The 21,797-nt window shown below is 43.8% G+C and overlaps 1 protein-coding gene across 3 annotated transcripts in view; it reads left to right on the forward strand.

The window, feature by feature from the left end:
• Positions 1-15,772, forward strand: part of POC1A (POC1 centriolar protein A) — a 66,803-nt gene extending 51,031 nt beyond the window's left edge. For all 3 annotated transcript variants that reach the window (XM_014959454.1, XM_014959452.1, XM_014959453.1), the window contains exons 10-11: positions 1,170-1,310; positions 15,489-15,772. In XM_014959454.1, the coding sequence (XP_014814940.1) occupies positions 1,170-1,310; positions 15,489-15,587 (240 nt within the window). In that variant the 3' untranslated portion in view covers positions 15,588-15,772. The remainder of the gene's footprint in view (positions 1-1,169; positions 1,311-15,488) is intronic.
• The last annotated feature ends 6,025 nt before the right edge of the window (positions 15,773-21,797 follow it).

Below are 21,797 nucleotides of genomic sequence, written 5' to 3' on the forward strand. Positions count from 1 at the left end.
AGATGGAACCAACTCTTAATTTCTTGCTTAGAAAAAGTACATGTGGGAGAACTCTTAGAGACCCTTTTTCATTCTGTCAGAATTCCTTGCTGCCTTGTTGATTTGCAAACTTCAGTCATTTATGTGACTAATAAGTGCATGGGATGGAGCTGCACTGGGCACCGGGCCATGGAGAACTATATTTTGAGTGCTGTGATCTTGGCTTTAGATTCAAATCTCGTCTGTTAGTGTAAATTGAGAAACTTAAGTCTGCAATTGCTTAATCAGTTGGCTACCTTGTTTAGTTAGATAAACTTCTCTGAACTTCTGCTGGTTGTAATGAAGATAAATAATGCAACTACTATTTTTTCTAGAAGAAAAATACCATTTTGAAAGAAAAGGGAAGAAGAATAAGTTCTCTAGTGGAGATCTATTTGTGCTTTTGAAACGTAATTTATTCTGAATGAAATATTCAAGCTTGCATAACTAAAACAGTTGAAATTGAAACTTCAAAGGAAGCTTGTTCTTAACCTCATTGAGGAGGGAAAACCAGTTCAAGATATAAACAAAATTAAAATGACTAAATCAAAACGGCCTCTTTTAATGCGTATTGGAACATCTTGCTTCTGCTGACCTTAACTGCGGTATGGCATCCTTGCCTTCTTACAACTACCAAGCATGGAGAGGGGCTTTTGCTTTGCTGTTGGAGTGAAATAATTGGACTCCTCTCAGGGTAGCTTACTTTATTCTCATAATTTGGATGTAGCGCTTCCATGCAGCTCCACTAAGTGTTTGCCTGTACAGTCTATGCCCGTGTGCTGCCTGAGTGTGCCAAAGCTCCTGGCACATACAAAAGTTGTACCTTGCAGGATTGCTTCAAGACTGTTATCTAAGGTTTGCCTTTCCTGAGGAAGGCTTAAAAACAAAACACACATGCAAAAAAGCCAACAACCAACCACAACCCAAAACCAGCAAAAAAACCCCTTCACCTGGTAAAGACAGGCAAGTCTGTAGCAGCTTTCCCTTTTCTAGCTGTGACAAGAACAAACAATTCCTGTTCTCTTTTGCCCGATTTTAATATCAGAGGCTGTCCCAAAATAAACTGTTCTTTACTGTTTACCCTCCCTGAAACAGCAATCCTTCTCCAGTTGTTTGCATCGCAATAGCAGATTGTCTGTTTATTTTTCTAGCAATCAGAAATGGATTGTGGTGTTCATCTTAAGAAAACAAAACCTCAGGATTCTGGTAGGAACCAGGAGCAGCAAGAGGAGGAGACCAGTGTTGCAAATACCTTGGAGCATATTATGGGACAGCTGGATGTTCTGACTCAGGTATGGTTTGCTGTTTGATTTTGCAATGAAAAAGGTACCTCTGATTGGAGGAATTGGGAATAAGTTGCAATACTTTCATAGAATAGAAGTGTGGCTAGTTCAAAACCTCTGCTTTTTAGTAGTTCTTGATAAATTGATCTTCATCTGCTTATTTCTGTCAGTTCCCTCCCATAAGCTTCCAGCTCAGGCCCTGCTCTTCCCTCGATTCCCTTTTCCTGTGGTATAGCAGAGTGCTGCTTGAGCCAGCTCTGGTACCCTGTGCTATTAGCCACGGTTTATCTAAGGTGATGCCTAAAGGAGTGGTTGGCAGTAGGACTGTTTTGGTGAATAATCTCTGTCTCTCTCCCCTCCTCCATCCTGCTGCAGTCTATAGGTAAAATCTCTTCAGATCCCGCTCCTTTCCCCCGCCCAATGTTCACCTACACAGTCCAATTTCTGCAGCGTTCTCCTCCCATCAACAAGTCTGGGCCCTTCTGTGCCTCAGCTCTGAAACATGCTTTTCACCCACAGCCAGCAAACAACTAAGCCTTTGCTAAAGCATTAACATGCAGCTCTTCCTCCCAGTCACTGCACAGCGCTTGAACAGCGCCAGCCAGTAATGGTGATCCTCACAGTATATGTTTACTTAATAAGAATTTGGGAATAAAGCTGATTTTTGTTTAACTAAAGAGCTGTTCATTGCTTCTGTGGAGAAATACCATTCCTGCTCATTGTCCGGGGCTGAATTTTGCTGTGCATTTTTGAGGTGTGTGAGAAGCAGGGAGAAAGGATGGGATAGTAAGCACTGGTGATCTGTCATTGAGACCATGGTCGTAGGATGGAAAAATCTGTGTGGGAGGGTTTTTGTATGAGTTTGAGTGTTGTTTCTGAGGAAGAATAAGCAGGTCTTGAACACTTGGTATTGAACATACTGATTACTGGTCTGAGTTAGCTCTCTGCTCTTGAGAAGTACTTGTCAAAAAATGTAAGCTGATGGGTTTGAGGGCCCATCAGGGGATTGAAGTAGGGCTGATTTAGGGATTAAAAAGCATTCCAGGACTACAGACAGTCTAAAATAGTGTAGGGTGGAAACCAAAAGGTATTTAAGTTCATTTGGCAGAAATGCAAGAAAGCACTTACCCTGTGATCTCTGAAACACTGAACACTGGAGTGGGGGGAAAATCTTGTATGACATTGGGCACTCGTGCTTGTAAGTAAAATGCAACCCAGTGTATACACAAAATATTTTATTGCTGTTTTTACGTCTCCCAGTAAGTTTGGAATGTGATCATTATCTCTCATTACATAAATCAGATCCACACTTCTGATGATGGATGTGTAATGCCTCCTTTTCAACTTCATAGGTGTTTAGAGGAGGCAAATATTTCAGTAAACAGTGTGTGTGGGATTTAAACTAGATATAAGCAATGCAAACATCTCTCTCGAAGATATTGTGTAACCGTAGAAAATTCCAAATGTTGTTTTAAACCCAGCAGAAAGAGAAACTGAGATCAGTGGGGGAGGAATAAATTAGTAGGTTATAGGATAAAATTGGAAATAGGCCTGAAATTATAGTAAAAAACCAAAAAGCTGGCTTGAGTTACTCTGCATTCAGCAACCTTTTACCTTTTTGGAGCTGCTTTTTTTTGCCATCCTCGAAGTACTTAATATCCCATTGGTTCTAATCTTTGTATGTTGTATTTTGTATTAACACCATTCTAATGCATTTGTACAAGTAGATGTTCCTGACACACTGTTGAAACGGTTTCATAATTCTTCATTTTCATGCCAAGATTTTGATATCTAGCAGTGAAACAAACCAACACTAAATAGTTAAGCAAATGCAAATGAGCATGGAAGAAGCCCTCATTCCTAGAGTAAGGGAGGAGGTTCCTCGAGGAGGAGAGATGCAGGCGGGTAGCAAGGCAGAGCCGTGAAAGGTAACTCTGGATGGCATCTTCTTGCATAGCTAAAATTTGGGTTTTTAATGCTGGTGGCTTGTAGTAGAGGAGGGAACGTGGCTCCAGTAGAGCTGCTGTTACCCTTCTTTTGTGCAATTGGATGTTGGCTGGGAGGAGCCATGGCGTGGTGATTGCTAGCAGAGATCCAAGTCAAATGGAAACAGCAGTGGGTGGTGTTGGGTTGGTTGTCTCTCCTTGCTGTCTCTGCCAGAGCACAACTGGGTGCTGCTCCCTTGTGTGTAGCAGGTTCAAACCAGCGTTGTGTGTTTCACGTGGCAGCTTTGGGCTTGCTAACTCCTTGTTGTGAAAGGAGGACATGGCTACTTCAAAAACGGAACAAAAAACTTTCATAAATAGTGTACAACAGGTGTCAGTATTTTTCCCTTTTTGAGGAAGAAAGGGCTGAGGAAATGGAGACTACCAGGAGAACCAAGAGACTACTGGTACATCCTCATATAAATATATATATAAATGATTTATAAATGATTCCTGTGTGCTGCTTCTTTAAAGAGAACACTAATGGCATACAGCAGGGCCGTACAGTTAAAGAGAAAGGGCAGGGTCCCTGTGATATTTCCAGAAACCCTTTGTTGACATAGCCATCCACAGGTTTTCCAGCAACTTATAATTTGTTAGTTCTGTGGGAGTTTGGGTGTATTTCTAATGTGATACCTTGAGTTCTTGTGCTTGTTGTGCTCGCTGTAGTTTCCAGCACTGTGTTAACATGATGTACTGTACCACTGGGGGAAACTTAAAAGTTGTGATAACTACTTTAGTTTCATATTCAAATAATTTTCCCAATTTGTTTTCTTTGGCTATCATTTCAAAGTTTATCATGCTAAAATTGGTATCATGTGAAAGTGGGAAGGAGGAGAAAATACTTTCAATTTCTGCTGAAGGAGGTAATGGTAAACCATCAGCTGAAGACTGTTATCTCTTGCTGGTTTGTATACTCTGGCCCTCACTCCAAACACCTGCAGCTGCCACATTCATGCTGTTAATCCACAGCACTGGTGGGCACCGGGCATTGAGGCAAAAACTGCTGGTTTTAGGTGGAAAGGAAGATGTCTGCTCCAAACGCAGAGTTCAGAATCAGGTTAGCATAAAAATTCATAAATAGCTGCGATAATCCACCCACAGGAAACAGCTTTATATACTTCCCCAAACTAATCTTGCATTGAAGCTGGGAGAAAACAACACAGTGAAATGGAGAAGACTTGCTAAATCCGTAAAATAATCCAAGCCTGAATTGAAGGACAATCTAGCTCATGTGAGATTAAAGGATTATTTCACTCCAGAAAAGATTGCGGAGGGAGGGAGGGGAATTTTTAAAATTAAATCCTTTAGCATAAAAAAAGGACTTGGACAAGTGGGTTGCTTTTTAATTATAAGCACATCATTTTCAGTTCTAATGAAAATGAGTGAAATCAAATTTGTTACTCCTCTTTTTTTTTTTTTTGAGAGAGATGTTCTTCAGAGCCTGTGTTGGTGAGGAATGAATGGCTCCTTTCTTCTGACAGGTATTGAATGTAGATTAAGCAACTGATTTACTAAAATAAATGTTGTTAGGACTTCAAATAGTTACAAGTCAAGAATACAGATTTTTTTTTTTTCCTCTTGGTCATTAGTGCTGCTACCTCTGCCTTCCACAAATGTCTTGTTTTCTGTATTGCTCTCGATACCTGAACACTCACTGGCTGCAGGTGGACCCGACACATGGGAGGAGAGCTGCAAGCAGTCTTTATTCCTAAAGAAATAGTTTGAAATCCAAAACACTAATAAAAAAAAATACTCATCTGAAAAATCTGTGAAATGCCAGATGAGCTTGTTCTTTAAATCTTAATTTAAGGGATATAGAGGCTATTTCTCATGAGTCAGAACCATCCCTTGGAGATGCAGTAGCTTTGATCTTTCACTCAAAGAAAACAAGTGAAGTACCCTGGTTGTTGCCAGTCCTCTGTATCGTGTCATCAGAGCTACCATTCTCAAATTCACTTTCAGAATAATGCTTGTTACAAAATCTCTAAGTCTAGATGCAAATGGAATTTTCTTCTTTCTGTGGCTGTCTAAATTAAATGCACTCCTTGGGATATTGCTGCATTAGCAGGACACTGTGCAAAGACTGGCTTCTCAAAGGTGTAGATCCTCTCTGGAGGTCCACAGGACCTTCACCTTCTGTTAGCCTTCCATGGGAGGAATACTAAACACCTTCCACAACTTCTTTTCACAATCAGACCTCGAATATAAATTGTTATTTAGCCATTGGGTACCAGCAGCTGGGTTAATTTCACTGAGTGATTTGCATCCTTTCAAGAAGTAGATCGGGTGGCAGGGGAAGGATATGGGAAGTCTTTGAAGTCGTCGTGGTTGGAGGAGACCTCTAGTCTTTTGGGATTGGGGCATCCACAGCTTCTCTGGGCAACCTGGTCCAGTGTCTCACCACCCTTGGTAATAAGGAGGAAGGGACAGATGAGCAATACTGGGTTTGAATTTTATAACTACCCACTTCCTTGTTGTAGTGCTTTGGGCTGCTAAATGTAAAAAGTTTTTTCTTTTAAAGTATTGTGAGTAGCACATGTCTGGACTGGCTGAAGAGAGCTGGTGGGACTGTGAGCTCTTGCGTCCTGCCCTAGAGAAAGACCTCCAGGTGGTTTAGCTGCACAACTTCTTGAGCAGACCTGGAGCTCTGCACAGAGATCCTGATGAGACATTTGCACATCTGCAGGCGTAGTCACATTTCCCTAGCCCACATGGCACAATAGTGGTAGATGAATGTGTGAAACCTGTGTGGAGGAGCTGGTGGGACTTCCTAACACGCAGCTGTGCAACAGCACCACTGACCAGTCTGTTCCTGTCTAGCCATACTGGAGCTAGGTGTTTTGTAGTAACAAATAGCAAAGTTTGTGGAATTTGAAGCATGTTACAAAGTAAACCCAGGAATATTCATGAAGAAAGATTGAGGGAAAGACTAAAGCACAGCAAGAGCTATCTTAGCTGCTCCCTTGTGTGTAGCAGGTTCAAACCAGCGTTGTGTGTTTCACGTGGCAGCTTTGGGCTTGCTAACTCCTTGTTGTGAAAGGAGGACATGGCTACTTCAAAAACGGAACAAAAAACTTTCATAAATAGTGTACAACAGGTGTCAGTATTTTTCCCTTTTTGAGGAAGAAAGGGCTGAGGAAATGGAGACTACCAGGAGAACCAAGAGACTACTGGTACATCCTCATATAAATATATATATAAGTGATTTATAAATGATTCCTGTGTGCTGCTTCTTTAAAGAGAACACTAATGGCATACAGCAGGGCCGTACAGTTAAAGAGAAAGGGCAGGGTCCCTGTGATATTTCCAGAAACCCTTTGTTGACATAGCCATCCACAGGTTTTCCAGCAACTTATAATTTGTTAGTTCTGTGGGAGTTTGGGTGTATTTCTAATGTGATACCTTGAGTTCTTGTGCTTGTTGTGCTCGCTGTAGTTTCCAGCACTGTGTTAACATGATGTACTGTACCACTGGGGGAAACTTAAAAGTTGTGATAACTACTTTAGTTTCATATTCAAATAATTTTCCCAATTTGTTTTCTTTGGCTATCATTTCAAAGTGCTGGGGGAAACTTAAAAGTTGTGATAAACTACTTTGGGATAATTATTCAAATATGAAACTAATTTGTTTTCTTTGGCTATCATTTCAAAGTTTATCATGCTAAAATTGGTATCATGTGAAAGTGGGAAGGAGGAGAAAATACTTTCAATTTCTGCTGAAGGAGGTAATGGTAAGCCATCAGCTGAAGACTGTTATCTCTTGCTGGTTTGTATACTCTGGCCCTCACTCCAAACACCTGCAGCTGCCACATTCATGCTGTTAATCCACAGCACTGGTGGGCACCGGGCATTGAGGCAAAAACTGCTGGTTTTAGGTGGAAAGGAAGATGTCTGCTCCAAACGCAGAGTTCAGAATCAGGTTAGCATAAAAATTCATAAATAGCTGCGATAATCCACCCACAGGAAACAGCTTTATATACTTCCCCAAACTAATCTTGCATTGAAGCTGGGAGAAAACAACACAGTGAAATGGAGAAGACTTGCTAAATCCGTAAAATAATCCAAGCCTGAATTGAAGGACAATCTAGCTCATGTGAGATTAAAGGATTATTTCACTCCAGAAAAGATTGCGGAGGGAGGGAGGGGAATTTTTAAAATTAAATCCTTTAGCATAAAAAAAGGACTTGGACAAGTGGGTTGCTTTTTAATTATAAGCACATCATTTTCAGTTCTAATGAAAATGAGTGAAATCAAATTTGTTACTCCTCTTTTTTTTTTTTTTGAGAGAGATGTTCTTCAGAGCCTGTGTTGGTGAGGAATGAATGGCTCCTTTCTTCTGACAGGTATTGAATGTAGATTAAGCAACTGATTTACTAAAATAAATGTTGTTAGGACTTCAAATAGTTACAAGTCAAGAATACAGATTTTTTTTTTCCTCTTGGTCATTAGTGCTGCTACCTCTGCCTTCCACAAATGTCTTGTTTTCTGTATTGCTCTCGATACCTGAACACTCACTGGCTGCAGGTGGACCCGACACATGGGAGGAGAGCTGCAAGCAGTCTTTATTCCTAAAGAAATAGTTTGAAATCCAAAACACTAATAAAAAAAAATACTCATCTGAAAAATCTGTGAAATGCCAGATGAGCTTGTTCTTTAAATCTTAATTTAAGGGATATAGAGGCTATTTCTCATGAGTCAGAACCATCCCTTGGAGATGCAGTAGCTTTGATCTTTCACTCAAAGAAAACAAGTGAAGTACCCTGGTTGTTGCCAGTCCTCTGTATCGTGTCATCAGAGCTACCATTCTCAAATTCACTTTCAGAATAATGCTTGTTACAAAATCTCTAAGTCTAGATGCAAATGGAATTTTCTTCTTTCTGTGGCTGTCTAAATTAAATGCACTCCTTGGGATATTGCTGCATTAGCAGGACACTGTGCAAAGACTGGCTTCTCAAAGGTGTAGATCCTCTCTGGAGGTCCACAGGACCTTCACCTTCTGTTAGCCTTCCATGGGAGGAATACTAAACACCTTCCACAACTTCTTTTCACAATCAGACCTCGAATATAAATTGTTATTTAGCCATTGGGTACCAGCAGCTGGGTTAATTTCACTGAGTGATTTGCATCCTTTCAAGAAGTAGATCGGGTGGCAGGGGAAGGATATGGGAAGTCTTTGAAGTCGTCGTGGTTGGAGGAGACCTCTAGTCTTTTGGGATTGGGGCATCCACAGCTTCTCTGGGCAACCTGGTCCAGTGTCTCACCACCCTTGGTAATAAGGAGGAAGGGACAGATGAGCAATACTGGGTTTGAATTTTATAACTACCCACTTCCTTGTTGTAGTGCTTTGGGCTGCTAAATGTAAAAAGTTTTTTCTTTTAAAGTATTGTGAGTAGCACATGTCTGGACTGGCTGAAGAGAGCTGGTGGGACTGTGAGCTCTTGCGTCCTGCCCTAGAGAAAGACCTCCAGGTGGTTTAGCTGCACAACTTCTTGAGCAGACCTGGAGCTCTGCACAGAGATCCTGATGAGACATTTGCACATCTGCAGGCGTAGTCACATTTCCCTAGCCCACATGGCACAATAGTGGTAGATGAATGTGTGAAACCTGTGTGGAGGAGCTGGTGGGACTTCCTAACACGCAGCTGTGCAACAGCACCACTGACCAGTCTGTTCCTGTCTAGCCATACTGGAGCTAGGTGTTTTGTAGTAACAAATAGCAAAGTTTGTGGAATTTGAAGCATGTTACAAAGTAAACCCAGGAATATTCATGAAGAAAGATTGAGGGAAAGACTAAAGCACAGCAAGAGCTATCTTAATTCTGTAATAATCAATATACTATCTGTAAATCAGCCTGGTGTGAAATATTCTATGCAAATAGGCTTTGTGAGAATTCGCCTTAGAGTTTGCATTCAAAGCAATTGAGATAGTGAGGAGCTACAGAACTTATTGGAAATGTCTCTGGGGTAACAGATCTTGTTTTAGTTTGAGCAGATGAGGAGCTATCACTTCTTTAGAAATCATTTCATATTTAAAAAAAAAAAAAACCAACCTTAATTGTGTATTTGATCTCTGAGATTAAGGCTCTGACCACTAGAGTGAGGCTGGTCCCAGCATGCAAAGAGCTTTGCCTACCTTTTGTTTGCTGCATAAAGTGTTAATAACTGTGAAGGCTTCATACCTTGTTATACTCTCAGATACGAGGCCCAGTTCCTCGGCTAATCTGAGCTGCTGGCTTTGGCTGAAAATGCTTCGGAGCACATTCAATGACAGTCACTGGTTTGGACCCCATCTCAAAACTGTGTTAAGATGGAATTTGTCCCTGAGGAGGGCAGCCTGACCGATGGTAGGGGGCTGCCTGGCGTTGCTCGAGGTGCAGTTGCTGAGATGGAAGGGAGGCTGACAGCAAGTCAGGGCAAAACTCACTGCAACAGGAGGAAAGGCTGCTTCTTACCAGGCAGGTTTGTGCTTGAACCTCAGAGTGACTTTTGCTGCACAAGTTCTCCCATGAGCCTTTTAATCTTGCAGCTGTCGTGGGTATTTCAAACTATTATTGGTTGGAATTAGTTAAATTTTTAAATTTTTTTTTGGGTAAAAGGCAGGTAGGGCCATCCTGGTTCAAGCCCTTCTAGTGGTAGTTCATTTCAGTCATTGCATTAATTTGGAGAAAGGGCTCCAAAGCTTAATTTACCTGGATATTTGCTAATTTCTGTCGCACATGGGACTGTGTATAGCTCAGGGCTGTGTTTAGGGGGTGTTGCAGGTACCATTTCAGTGATCTACATACAGTAACTGGGGTCTCTTGTTGATACTGCTCACTAACAGGTGTATTTGAAGGTTGGCAACTGTATTCTTTTCATGCAAGACAGTTTTCACTTTCCAGTATAGTGCCAACAGGTGTCCGGGATGCTGTGCAGCAGTCTGTGCCCCACGTGAGCCTTTTAATCTTGCAGCTGTAGTGGGTATTTTAAACTATTGTTGGTGTGGAATGAGTTAATTTTTTTTAATTTTTTTGGTAAAAGGCAGGTAGGGCTATCCTGGTGCAAACCCTTCCAGCGGTAGTTCATTTCACTCATTGCATTAATTTAGAGAAAGGGCTCCCAAGCTTAATTTCCCTGGATATTTGCTAATTTCTGTCTCACATGGGACTGTATAGCTCGGGACTGTGTTTAGGGGGTGTTGGAGGTACCATTTCAGTGATCTACATACAGTAAATGAGCCTTTTAATCTTGCAGCTGTCGTGGGTATTTCAAACTATTATTGGTTGGAATTAGTTAAATTTTTAAATTTTTTTTTGGGTAAAAGGCAGGTAGGGCCATCCTGGTTCAAGCCCTTCTAGTGGTAGTTCATTTCAGTCATTGCATTAATTTGGAGAAAGGGCTCCAAAGCTTAATTTACCTGGATATTTGCTAATTTCTGTCGCACATGGGACTGTGTATAGCTCAGGGCTGTGTTTAGGGGGTGTTGCAGGTACCATTTCAGTGATCTACATACAGTAACTGGGGTCTCTTGTTGATACTGCTCACTAACAGGTGTATTTGAAGGTTGGCAACTGTATTCTTTTCATGCAAGACAGTTTTCACTTTCCAGTATAGTGCCAACAGGTGTCCGGGATGCTGTGCAGCAGTCTGTGCCCCAGGTGTCATGAATTTGTGCCCTAGAGGTGTGTAGGTACCTCTGAACCCACTCATTGGCATCCAAGGGTCCCTCCTTGGCAAATGAGAATACAGCACTTTTATGATGCAGTTTACTTGATGTATTTGGTCATGGTCGGCTCCAAAATGACCATTTTTAGGGAAAACCATAAGGAGTTATAACAGGGCATGTAGCTCTTGAAAAACAAACCAACATTGAGCTTGCTTGTTACAGTGGGCAGAGCTCTTACACCTGCAGCTCCAGGTCAGACTCAACAAGTCTCATTCTGCCAATCCATGGGCCATCTCTTGTCTTCATCACATCTCTTGACAGGCATCCCTCAGTCTCATCCTGTGCCAGCACAGTGGGGTGGGGGAACTGTGGGCACGGAGACTTACAAACTTCTGCATTTGTTGCATGTTCTTTTTGCAGGTGCATTTTTGGTAAATTGAGAAGAAAATGCTGTCTTCATAAATTAGCATGTCAGAAGGGAACAAAAAAGCTGAAGAGGTAGAAGTAACGTGTTTTTCTTGGTCTGGTTGATATGTTAGTGCCCTGCACAATCTTCTTTAGCATATGCCTAGAAAAACTGGTGGAACAAACATTTAAGTATCTTTTTATTTAGGTGAAGCTAGGAAACTACTTCTACCTCCTTTGAAATCAATGGAGAGATGGATTTTGTTATGGAATGATGGCAGGAACAGAAGTTCAAGAGTAATACTTTGCCTGCCCATAGGCAAGAGCACATCTGCTTTGCGGTGGGTGTGCAGGATGGTGTCCCTCAGGCTCAGCCAAGCTGTTGTTACCTCATCTGAGTAACTCTTGTATCGATACATGGGGTTTTGGGGGTTCTACAATTACTGGTGATCAGCTGGAGCAGAGTTATGTCCCCCCTGCTATTATGTGTGCTGTCTCCAGCAAAGCTGGTGTGAGTGAAATCCCTGGTGCTGCGTGTTTTAGCATCAGAACAGTCATCCCTTACAGCGGGACGAGCCTAATGTTATTCTGCCCTTCCCATGCTCTTGCTCACTTTGCCCCCAGCTCCAGAGTAAGCACTGCTTTAGTTAATGAGCATCTGTCAGTCTGTCTGTCTGGGTCCCTCCTCTCTCCCAGGGACTCCCACCACTGCTCCAGAGGGCTGCTGGTGGCTTCCCCTTGCTTGCTCTGGACTTTGCTTTTCAGGCTTCCTTTGGCAGTTGTAGAACTGGTTTCTGTTGGCATTAATTTAGCACCTGGTTCCCCTTATCTGTAGTCCTCAAAAGAGGCAGGACTGATTTCCCCCTCCAGGGCTGCTGCCAAAGCTTCAGCCCCGAGGTTAGAGGTTCTTAAACTCTCTCTGCTTCTTAATCAGGCAGGGAAATGTTCAACAGGGACTAAGGGAAAGATACTGATGAAAGCAGCTTGGAACAGCATCACAAATCACTGTTATTTGGGGTGAGGGAGTAAAAATAACTTGGAGGAATGGCACAGGGGGCTTGTTGTCATGTAAGCAACAGTGGCTACTGGGTGCTTCAATTTGTGTCCTCAGGGAGGATGGAGCTGAATATTCCCCAGATCTTAAAGTAAATAGGAGACAACCTCAGGGGGGCTGGACTGGATGATCTCCAGAGCTCCCTTTCAACCCCATATCATTCTGTGATTCTGTTAACTTCTTGTTTCTACATAGTTTCTCATTAATATTTCCAAAGAGAAGAACAATTTTTCTTCCAGGCTAAGTCTGTGAAGATGAATGAAGAGAAATGTTTCAGGAAGTGTTGGTAAAAATAATTTAAGTGAGTTTTCGTTTGTGTGAAAAATTCCATATTCAGTTCTGGTGTCCAGAGTATATTACTGTAATGTCAGAAATATTCCTTAAAAAAATTAAATGGGTTGATCTTTCTTCTTGTTTAAGTTGTTACTCTGCCAATTTGAGCCAGGACTTTAATAAATTATCTAGCATTTACTCCCTGGTGGGCAATGGAGACATGTGCTGTGCTCCTGACACGACAGGAGGCTCAGACCCTGCCACAGAGAGAGGGCTCGAGCGTGAACCTGGCTCCAGGGAATCCTCACTGAATCTGACAAACAGCATTTTCCTCCTTGGCTTAATTGTTGGTTCGTTGTCTTTGAAAAGCAATAGCAAAAGCTTGCGGGAACTGAATGAGTGCAGTTTAATTTGCCTACCAACAAGGACTTGCTTTATAAACAACAACATGGAAACATTGTAAAACTGTCAGCTGCTAATAAAGGAGCTTTTCTTTTATGTGTAAGTTACAATATAGCACTAATAGCAGCTGGGCAGTACTTCTGCTTTCCCTTACCTCCCTAGGATGTCAGATGCCCTGGGTATTTTGGGCATCATATATTCAAGTCTAAATGGGCTGTAGTCATCAGTTCCTACGTTGGACTTCCTGGATTTAATTTCTGACTGCTACTTTTCCACTTTTAGTTTCCAAAAAATACTCACTACAAGGTTTCTGCTTATACTTACATGCAGTTTCCATTCCAATAAACATTTTCCTTACAGCTTTTTCACGAATTCAACACTTTGTGAAGTCTGCTTTACTTGTGCTTAGTCTCACAGTGCCTTGTGTAACAGCATTTAACTTGTATCAGTGGGATTGTGGTGGCAGTAAATCATGGGATATGGGAACACGAGTAATCTGGGGCTTTGCTTCTAGTGGGGTGATGTGACCAGGACATGAATTCAGTTGATTGTCTTTCTAAAGGATATTTGATGCGATGTTTCACTCCCTCCCTTTTTTTAACGGAGACTTAAGTTACTAGTTCTTTTTTAAATGGAAAAGCCAGGATCCCTACTGCTTTTCATTCTCTCTCTGGTTGCTTGCAGGGTAAGATCTTTGCTGTAAGCCCCCGGTAGACATCCAGCCTGCTGTGTTGTGTCCTGAGCAGCTTTGCTCCTGACCTCTCTGAGGCAGCCACTAGGCAATAGTGTGGTTGGATACATGAAAAAGATGAAATCCTCTCTCCTTTGAAGAGAAGGGAGGGCTCCTGCTGGCTCTGGGGCACCTGGGATGTTACCTGCTGGCTCCATGAGTTTTCTTCTGGCGCTCTGTGTGCTGAGTTCTTGTGCCTCAAAGGGGTGGCAAATAGAGAAGGAAAAACTTAAATGAAGCTGGTGCCGAAGCCCAGGGGACTATTTAAGCCACGCAGGGTTTGCTCTTTCAAGTGAGGCTTTCTACCATTGCAGCAATGCTGCATTAGGCAGCAGGAGTTGCCTTTTCTGCCTCGTCCCAGGTCAGCAGAGCATGTGTAATAGAAATAAGCTTTGAACTATGTTTGGGGAGGAAAAAAAAAGTGTGTTATGGTAAATGGCATGATGGGTGGCCCTTCCTGACTTTGTTGATATGTAATCTTGCAAGATGGCAGAGGGAAAGGGTTTTGCCATAGTGCTTGGTGTTGTGTTTTTACTGCGTCTGTTTTCTCCACCCTCCCCCTATTCATATCATTCCCTAAATCACTTTAAGGAGGCTTTTCCTTAGTCACCAGAGTAGCCTTAGCCAAGCCATTTCCTCTCTTTGTGCTTTAGTTTCCCCAGCTGTAGAATGGGGATACTGAGACCTGCTTTCTTTTGTCAGGCACTTAGAGATGTGCTTATGAAACGTGCTATTATAAGGCTTTCTATGTATAACTTCTATACAAACAGTGGTTGTCCAAGTTTATTTGAATTACTTTATTAAAGTCCAAGGTTCCTTTGTTTTTAACAGAGGATGTTATTTATGCAGTAAAAAAGCTCAAAATGCTAGTGATTGTTGCTGATAAGTTTATGGATATTAAAGTATTAGATCATCACCGCCTATTATCAGCTGTTCCGGTGTCTTTGGAAGCTGAAATGGGCTTTGCATAGCCAGGTCCCTTGATTACCTCAGAGTGATCAATAAAACATTTTCAGCAGAGGCTTTTATTGCCACGTGGTTAAAATGTTTTTCCTGTGCATCCTGTACATGATGACTTCAGCTTGAGGAGAGAGATATAACAATCTTTTGTGGGGTAACTGGATTATACAGAAATATTTAGGCATTACGTTGAGGTAGATGTTGCTGCTTTGGCTTTTGGTTCCCTTCCATTGACTCTTGCACTGCCTTCTGCTGGGAGGGTTTTCTTGCTTGTCATTGGGCTTGTCCAGCAAGTTTTGTGTGTTTTAATTGCAGCAAACTGACGGCTTTCAGAGAAGGGAGGAAAGACTAAGAAGCAGAGGGGCAAAATCAAAGCTAAAACTGGGTGAAACTGTTCAAGACCCCTGTGTCTCATTAGCAGAAGAGCTTCTGGTGGCTCATGAATGTGGAAGGACAAAACCTGTCCAGGAAAGGAAATGCAGAGCCCAATTTGAAAGCACCAAGTGCTGAAATGGGTGGCTTGTGTTGTCTGCAGGAGAGCTTCATGCCCACCAGCCTCTGTTGCTCCTCTCTGAAGTCACGTGGGGCTCTGCTCTGCTAAAATGCTGATACTGGAGTTACATCCCTGAAATACCTCAAAATACTCCTGTACATTTGGCATTTTACTCCCCACTAAGAGTACAGTATGTAGCTTGTCTTTGAGTGGTTCAACAGCTTTCGTTTTGTTTTGTAGACGGTTTCCATCCTGGAGCAGCGGCTGACACTCACTGAAGACAAGCTGAAGGAATGTCTTGAGAATCAGCAGAAAATCATTCAGAACAAAATGAGCTGATTTCCAGAGAGATGATGGGAGCTGAAGGTGTTGGGAGGTTTGAAGTTGTTCGTGTTCTTAACAGACTGTGTGTGACTTGCTTTAACGATTTTGAGCGCAATCTATTTTTCAATTGGAGTATACAGTTATTGTCTGTAAATAAGCTTTGTTACTTTACTAAAATAAAAGGAATATTTTATTCATAAGTGTGGGTAATGATTGTGATCTCCTGTGTTTTCCAGTGATATAGCAGCCAGCGTGTGGTCTGAGTACTAACTAGGAAGCTTGCATCTCTCCTGCCTTTGGTGCTGCTGAGTTAGTTTTAAAAGCTTTAAGCACCTTGGAGTTGTCACGTGTCTGGTGGGGGCTGTATTAGGCTTGTTGCTGAGGTGAGTGCCAGCTGTAGGTGACAAGCAAAGAGCTACGAGGATATTTTGGGCAGTGGGAGTTCCCCTCTGTTCTCAGACCATAGCGACGAGGTGAGGTCCCAGCGCAACCGGCTCCTGGAGAAGGGCCTGTCTCATCCAAGTCCCAGGCGGTGCCTGGCAAACCTGACAAAGAGCAGTTCAGCCCCTGGATGGTGTTTGTGCAGAGCTGATTAAATCCAATGATGGGGTTTAACCCCCTCCTTTTTGCAAAGTGTGAAAAGTGATTGCTTGAGGCTGGAGAAGAGGCCTTGACTGGTCAGATGCAGGGATTCCAAGTGGATTTTGCTTCATCTTGGTCTGCTTCTTAAATTAAAGGCAGGGTAGAGGGAGAGGAAAGGCAACTAAACAGCTGAGCACTTGCTTCATCGTGGAACTTCCCTCTTGCACTGGACTGCCTTTAATTTCCAGTCATTTTGCAGATGTTTTTACAGTTGAGTAGCTCATTACTCACACCTACGCCCTCACCCTGCGCCCCTCACTGCTCCTCCTGGCTTTTTCAGGACTTTAGCAGGTGTTCAATATGTAGCTGCACAAAAATTTGGACTTCTGGGTGATTCTGTTCTCCAACACCTCTTCTGCTAACACACACTGGAGGTCTCCTTTCTTGCAATAAGCTATTACCCCCATCCCTGGAGAAATGAGCTGCGGGAACTTGAGCACCTCGGGGTTAAAGAAACCCTCTTTACCACTGTCTGCCTGACCTCTTCAAACAGGGGGGGCTGCTTCAATCCCTGCCCTTGGTGGTCTCTCCTGCCCCCACCGCCTGCCAGCAGATGTGCTGTGGGCATTCTGGATGCTTGCCCCGAGGACTGGCTGGCATCCGTATTTCACATGGGGCTTAGCAGATCTTAAGGCCAGCCCATGTGTTTTTGGTTCATTTGTTTTTGCACCTGTTCCTGTTGCAGGCTGTGCCTGCTGGTACAGTGTCTTGATAGTGTTACTACTCCTCAGCCCGTCTGGGTGAAGCTGTTCTCATTCCCCTGCCATCACCAGGAAGCTTCTGGTCTCCTTCCCTCCTGGTACTTTCTGCATCTCTAAGAGCCCCTTGTTGGCATTAACACAATATTTCACTTTTTCATTTGCGGGAGGCTGAGAGCTTTCTCATTTCCATGCTTATTGGGTCGATTATGAATCTGAGTTTCTCTCCGCTCTGCCACAGACTGTTTGTTTTCTGTTTCCAAGCTCCCAGTCTGATAAATCATTATTTTCTCTTAGATTACGCTAATGGAATCAATTCAGTGATATTCTTCTGTGCTCTTGCTATAAGCTTTCAGTGGCTTTCTGCTGAGAGCCTGACATCATTTTCATTGAAATGAGCTTATGTTGGGATGCGGGTGGGTGGGGAGGAGGGGACTCGAAGGTACGTGCGGCCAATTTGCTGCTAGGAGAAGGCTGTTCCTGCCCTGGTCTGCTGCCGCTAAAGCGATGACAAAAATGAGTTGCAGGAGCCTAATTTATCAACTTGATCCTCAATGTTGTGGACTGGCCTTTGGGGTGGGGGTGTGGAGGGGAGAGGAAAATTTAAGCTCTTCCAACATCCATCAGTTTTAAGCTTTGCTTTAAAAATAGCCTTTGCTTCCTTTTAATGTGTAGCTCCTAATGTCTTCGAGACCACAGAAGCAATTTGTATATAGTATTTTAGGGAGAATGGCAATACAAATGATTTGGGCACATTCGATACACTTTCTTTTCTGAGTGAATCCATTTAAAAGGTTTAATTGTGTTTCTGAAACAGATGAGATGCTCAGGTGCTGAAGGGCAAGCCAGTTAGGATGTAGGCAAAGATGCTTTTCTGGCCTCAACTTCTTAAAAGTACTCATTTGATCAATACAACATATCGTTGTAGAGGTAACCCAGGTTGGGTGGGTGTGGAGAGGTAGGAGGAGAGGGAATCTAACAGCCTCTGCATGATTTAGATGGCAAGAAAGGTAACCTGAAAGGAATTTCTTCTGAATCATCCAATCATTTCCTTGTCCCAGATCCACTCCATCACAATCATTTCCTTGTCCCAGATCTCAGCAACTCACTCTCTCTTCATTTCCCCTCCTTACAACCTCTTGTCTTGAGTAGGATATCAGGACTTAAAACGTGCCATCACTTTTCAAGGGTGGCTATTTCTTGAGAGGCAGGCAAGGTGTGGAAAACGCAAGGTTTAAATTATAATCCTTGTGCTTAAAAGCTGAGCAATAACCCCAAAAACACATTCTATCACCTGTCTTGTCCCTGGGCTCCATGCTTAACTCTGCCCACTCAGCACCACAGTTTTTGAGCGCTGAGGAGAGAGCAGCTTCTGGAATGAGTTAAATCTGCTTTTCCTTTTACACTCTCAATCTTTTTTTGACTTGGGAACATCGTCAGTGGCTGATTTGTGAAGCTGTGAACTCGGGGAGCCATGGAACAGCCGAGCGAGGAGGAGTGTGGTGTTTGTACTTGGGCTGACATCGCTTCTGCCTCGCGTGAGGATATACCCTGCCTTGAAAACTGCTGGTGGTGAGCTGGGAATGGGGAGGCTACAAAGAGTTAAAGATTTTTGTTTTGGATCTCCAAGGCAGCTTGAAGCCAAGTTCTTAAAAAAGTAGTTTAAATTGTTGCCATTACATTTGCCAGAGGTATGACCTCACTAAACTTTTAGCAACAGTTCTTTGTGTCCAGATTGGCCCCTGGGGAGCCCGGCGCTGCTGCAAATGGCTTTTTGGCTGCTACGAGCATGGAGCATGTTAAACATAACCGTGATCTGTGAAAAAGTAAGAATCTTCAAGCACTGCCCACTTTCCTTCCTGTCTGGGAGCTGGAATTGGACGGATACCACAGCTGAGCTCATAACTGAATAGGCAAAAACACCAGAGCTCCGTGGTGTTGACTCTTCTGGCTGGGAAGCGAGATGGCCAGGAGCATCCTCTGCCTCCAGGGTCCTCACTGGACGTGAGTCCGCCAGCTAACGAGGAAATAAAATCCAGTTATGATCTAAGTAGCTGGGCTAAAACTAGCCGGCCTCGTGGTACAAATCACTTATTATATAACCTCTTTAAAGAGCTGCTTTTGAACGAAATGTTTTTTGAAACACGAGTGAGTAGGAGGGGAGGGAAGCGAATCGTTTTGCAAAGGTTTGTCACTTGTGACGTGAGAGCAGGGCTGCGTTCCTGCTCTTGCTTTTAGAAATGGTTGGTCTCCAAGTGCTTCTCGAATGGCATGACCTGATCAGCTGTAGTTTTGGGAAGGAAACACGACTGGAAAGAAGATTCTCCTATTGATGCTCATCTGCATATTTAACCTGGATTTAGCCTACTGTAGGAAGCTTTATGTGCGTCTCCGGGAAAACTGGGATCTATTTCCATCTCTGCAACAGAACTGCCGTTGCAGGCAAACATCACTCCTCAACCCTCTGTTCTCCTTGTCAGGGGAGATGCATATAAATTACTTCCTCTTTTGAGGTACAGGTTCTGTGGATGAAGAGCTCATTAGAGATTTGACTGTAGTGTGTCAGAGGAGAGAGAGGTGGGCTCACTTACAGAGCACAGGTCTCAAGCATCCTTGACTTTCTCCCCATTTTCTTGTAGCACAGTAGCCAGAGCTGCTGGGGGATCTGTGCTGGGCACCTTTCTGCTGTTCAGCACTAGTGGTGGCTGTCACCTAGGGCTTCAGGTGGAGTTTGAAATTAACTAGTAGCACTTCTGAGCAAAGATCAGGGGTACGTGTTTACATCAGCGTGCTGGGAGATGGTGCTGTGGGGTGCTCTCTGGTGGGGGATGAGCATGGTGAATGACTGGGAATGTTCTGAGAGAGGGTAGCTCATTGTCTGCTTAGCTGCAGCTGGGACATGCCAGGTGACCACTGCTTGAGGCCATGACTTTGCCATCTGCAAGGAAACCTTTCCCCAGTGACCACCCTTAGATTTCTTTATGCTCGCTCCAGCCCTTCCTCCCTGATAATGCAGTAAAGATGGAAACGCACCATTTTGTTGTCACCAAACAGTTAGACTGAATCAGTGTCGTGACCCAGTGCCAAAAACCTGTCACCTTGGTTCTTCTTCACTGCTTCTGCTCCCTGCAGGCATCTTCCATGCAGCTGGTAACTCACTGCCGCCTTCCGGACACTGGTCACGCTGAGGACACAGCGGTGCGTTGTGTGTGGAACCATGATTATTCTGCAAATATCTAGTGAGGAAACTTAACTTCTTTCTTCATTTCTGGCACTGTTCTTGTTGGGCTGCAGGTGAAGTCCCCATTAACGGGGTGGTGCTTTCTGTGGAGGTGGAGTGAGGTGAAGGGCTGGAGTGGAAATGGCAGCGTTCAGCTGGGAAGTGACTTACCCCAGGCTTCGGGTCTGAGAGCACGGGTGGGAATGGCAGGTTAACTCTGTTCTCAGCTCTGATGCCACCCTGGAAAGATGCTTTCAAACCCTCCTGCTCGTTGGACATCTCCCCTGTTGTGCTCTGCAGCAGTGGTGGCACAGCTGGAAAGCAGCTGGCTGAAAGACAACCATAGGATGGGGGGATAGAATCATAGAATGGTTTGGGTTGGGAACTACAGGATGGGGGGATAGAATCTTTGAATGGTTTGGGTTGGAAGGGACCTTAAAGATCATCCAGTTCCAACCCCCCTGCCCTGGGCAGGGACACCTCCCATTAGACCAGGTTGCTCAAAGCCCCATCCAGCCTGGCCTTGAACCCCTCCAGGGATGGGGCAGCCACAGCTTCTCTGGGCAACCTGTTCCAGTGTCTCACCACCCTCACAGGAAAGAATTTCTTCCTAAGAGATAATCTAAATCTCCCCTCTTTCGGTTTAAAACCATACTTAGGGAATGTACTGCAGCTAAAGCTCTGGAGATGATGCCCTAGCACGAGAGACTAAAATCCTACATGTGTGATGGGGAGGAGTGATTTGGAAGAGGTGCAGCTGCCCTGCCGTGGAGCTGTTCCCTTCTTCAAGGGCTTGATCTTCAGCAAGATGATGTGACAAAATACTACGGGTGCTTCCACAGCTTCAGGAGTGAGAAAAGCAGGCTTCAAGCTGCAGGTTTGTGGAGCAAGACCCCCTCAAGGTGACTCATTCAAATATGGCCATACCTACGTGCTGTTGATTAAGAAATAGCTTTAATACCACTTGATCTTTTGCTTAAAGATCAATGTGTGTCTGATAGGTTATTTTTTTGGTAGCTCCTGTTTGTTTCCTAAGGGAGAGATTATTTGACCTGTGTGTTTGGGTGAAGTATTTCTTTCCTTTGCTCTATTATTTATGAAATCAATAGATCTTAAAAAGGAACATTTGCGCACAATGAGCGGGGCAAGGTGTGCTGGTGGAGAATGTGAAAACCTGCCTGTTAGCACGGCCTGTCCCACCAGCCAAGTGTCTTTGCCAGAGAGGGGGAGAGAAGCTCCTCACCTGAGCACAAAGGGGTGGTTTGTCTGTGAAAATGCCTTGGCGGTGGCCCAGGTGAGGGGGCTAAAGCAGAAATTCTTGCCTGAGTACCTGCAGGTCACACAGCGAGGCAGGGGCAGGAGGAAGGGTGGGCCGTGGGATCGGTCTTCTAAATTTGGCAGCCCAGGTGGGAGAAGGGGAGGCATGATCCAGGCTATGTGCTGCGGAGGACGCTGAAAATTCTTTAGATACCTTTAAGAGGGGCTGTTTGGTGGTGTTGAGCAGGCTCGGTTTGCTCTGGAGACTTTACAGCAGTCCATGGGGCTGCTCCATCTCATTTTCAGAGGGCAGACGTGTTGCTCCTGTGCAGCACCCTGCACAAGATGGCACAAAGCTGTCTCTTGCCTCTGCCGAGCCTCTCCAGGCTGTCATTTACTGATGCACCT

This window comes from Calidris pugnax, unplaced genomic scaffold, assembly GCF_001431845.1.
Source record: "Calidris pugnax isolate Ruff unplaced genomic scaffold, ASM143184v1 scaffold407, whole genome shotgun sequence".
In the NCBI taxonomy this organism is placed as follows: Eukaryota; Metazoa; Chordata; class Aves; order Charadriiformes; family Scolopacidae; genus Calidris; species Calidris pugnax.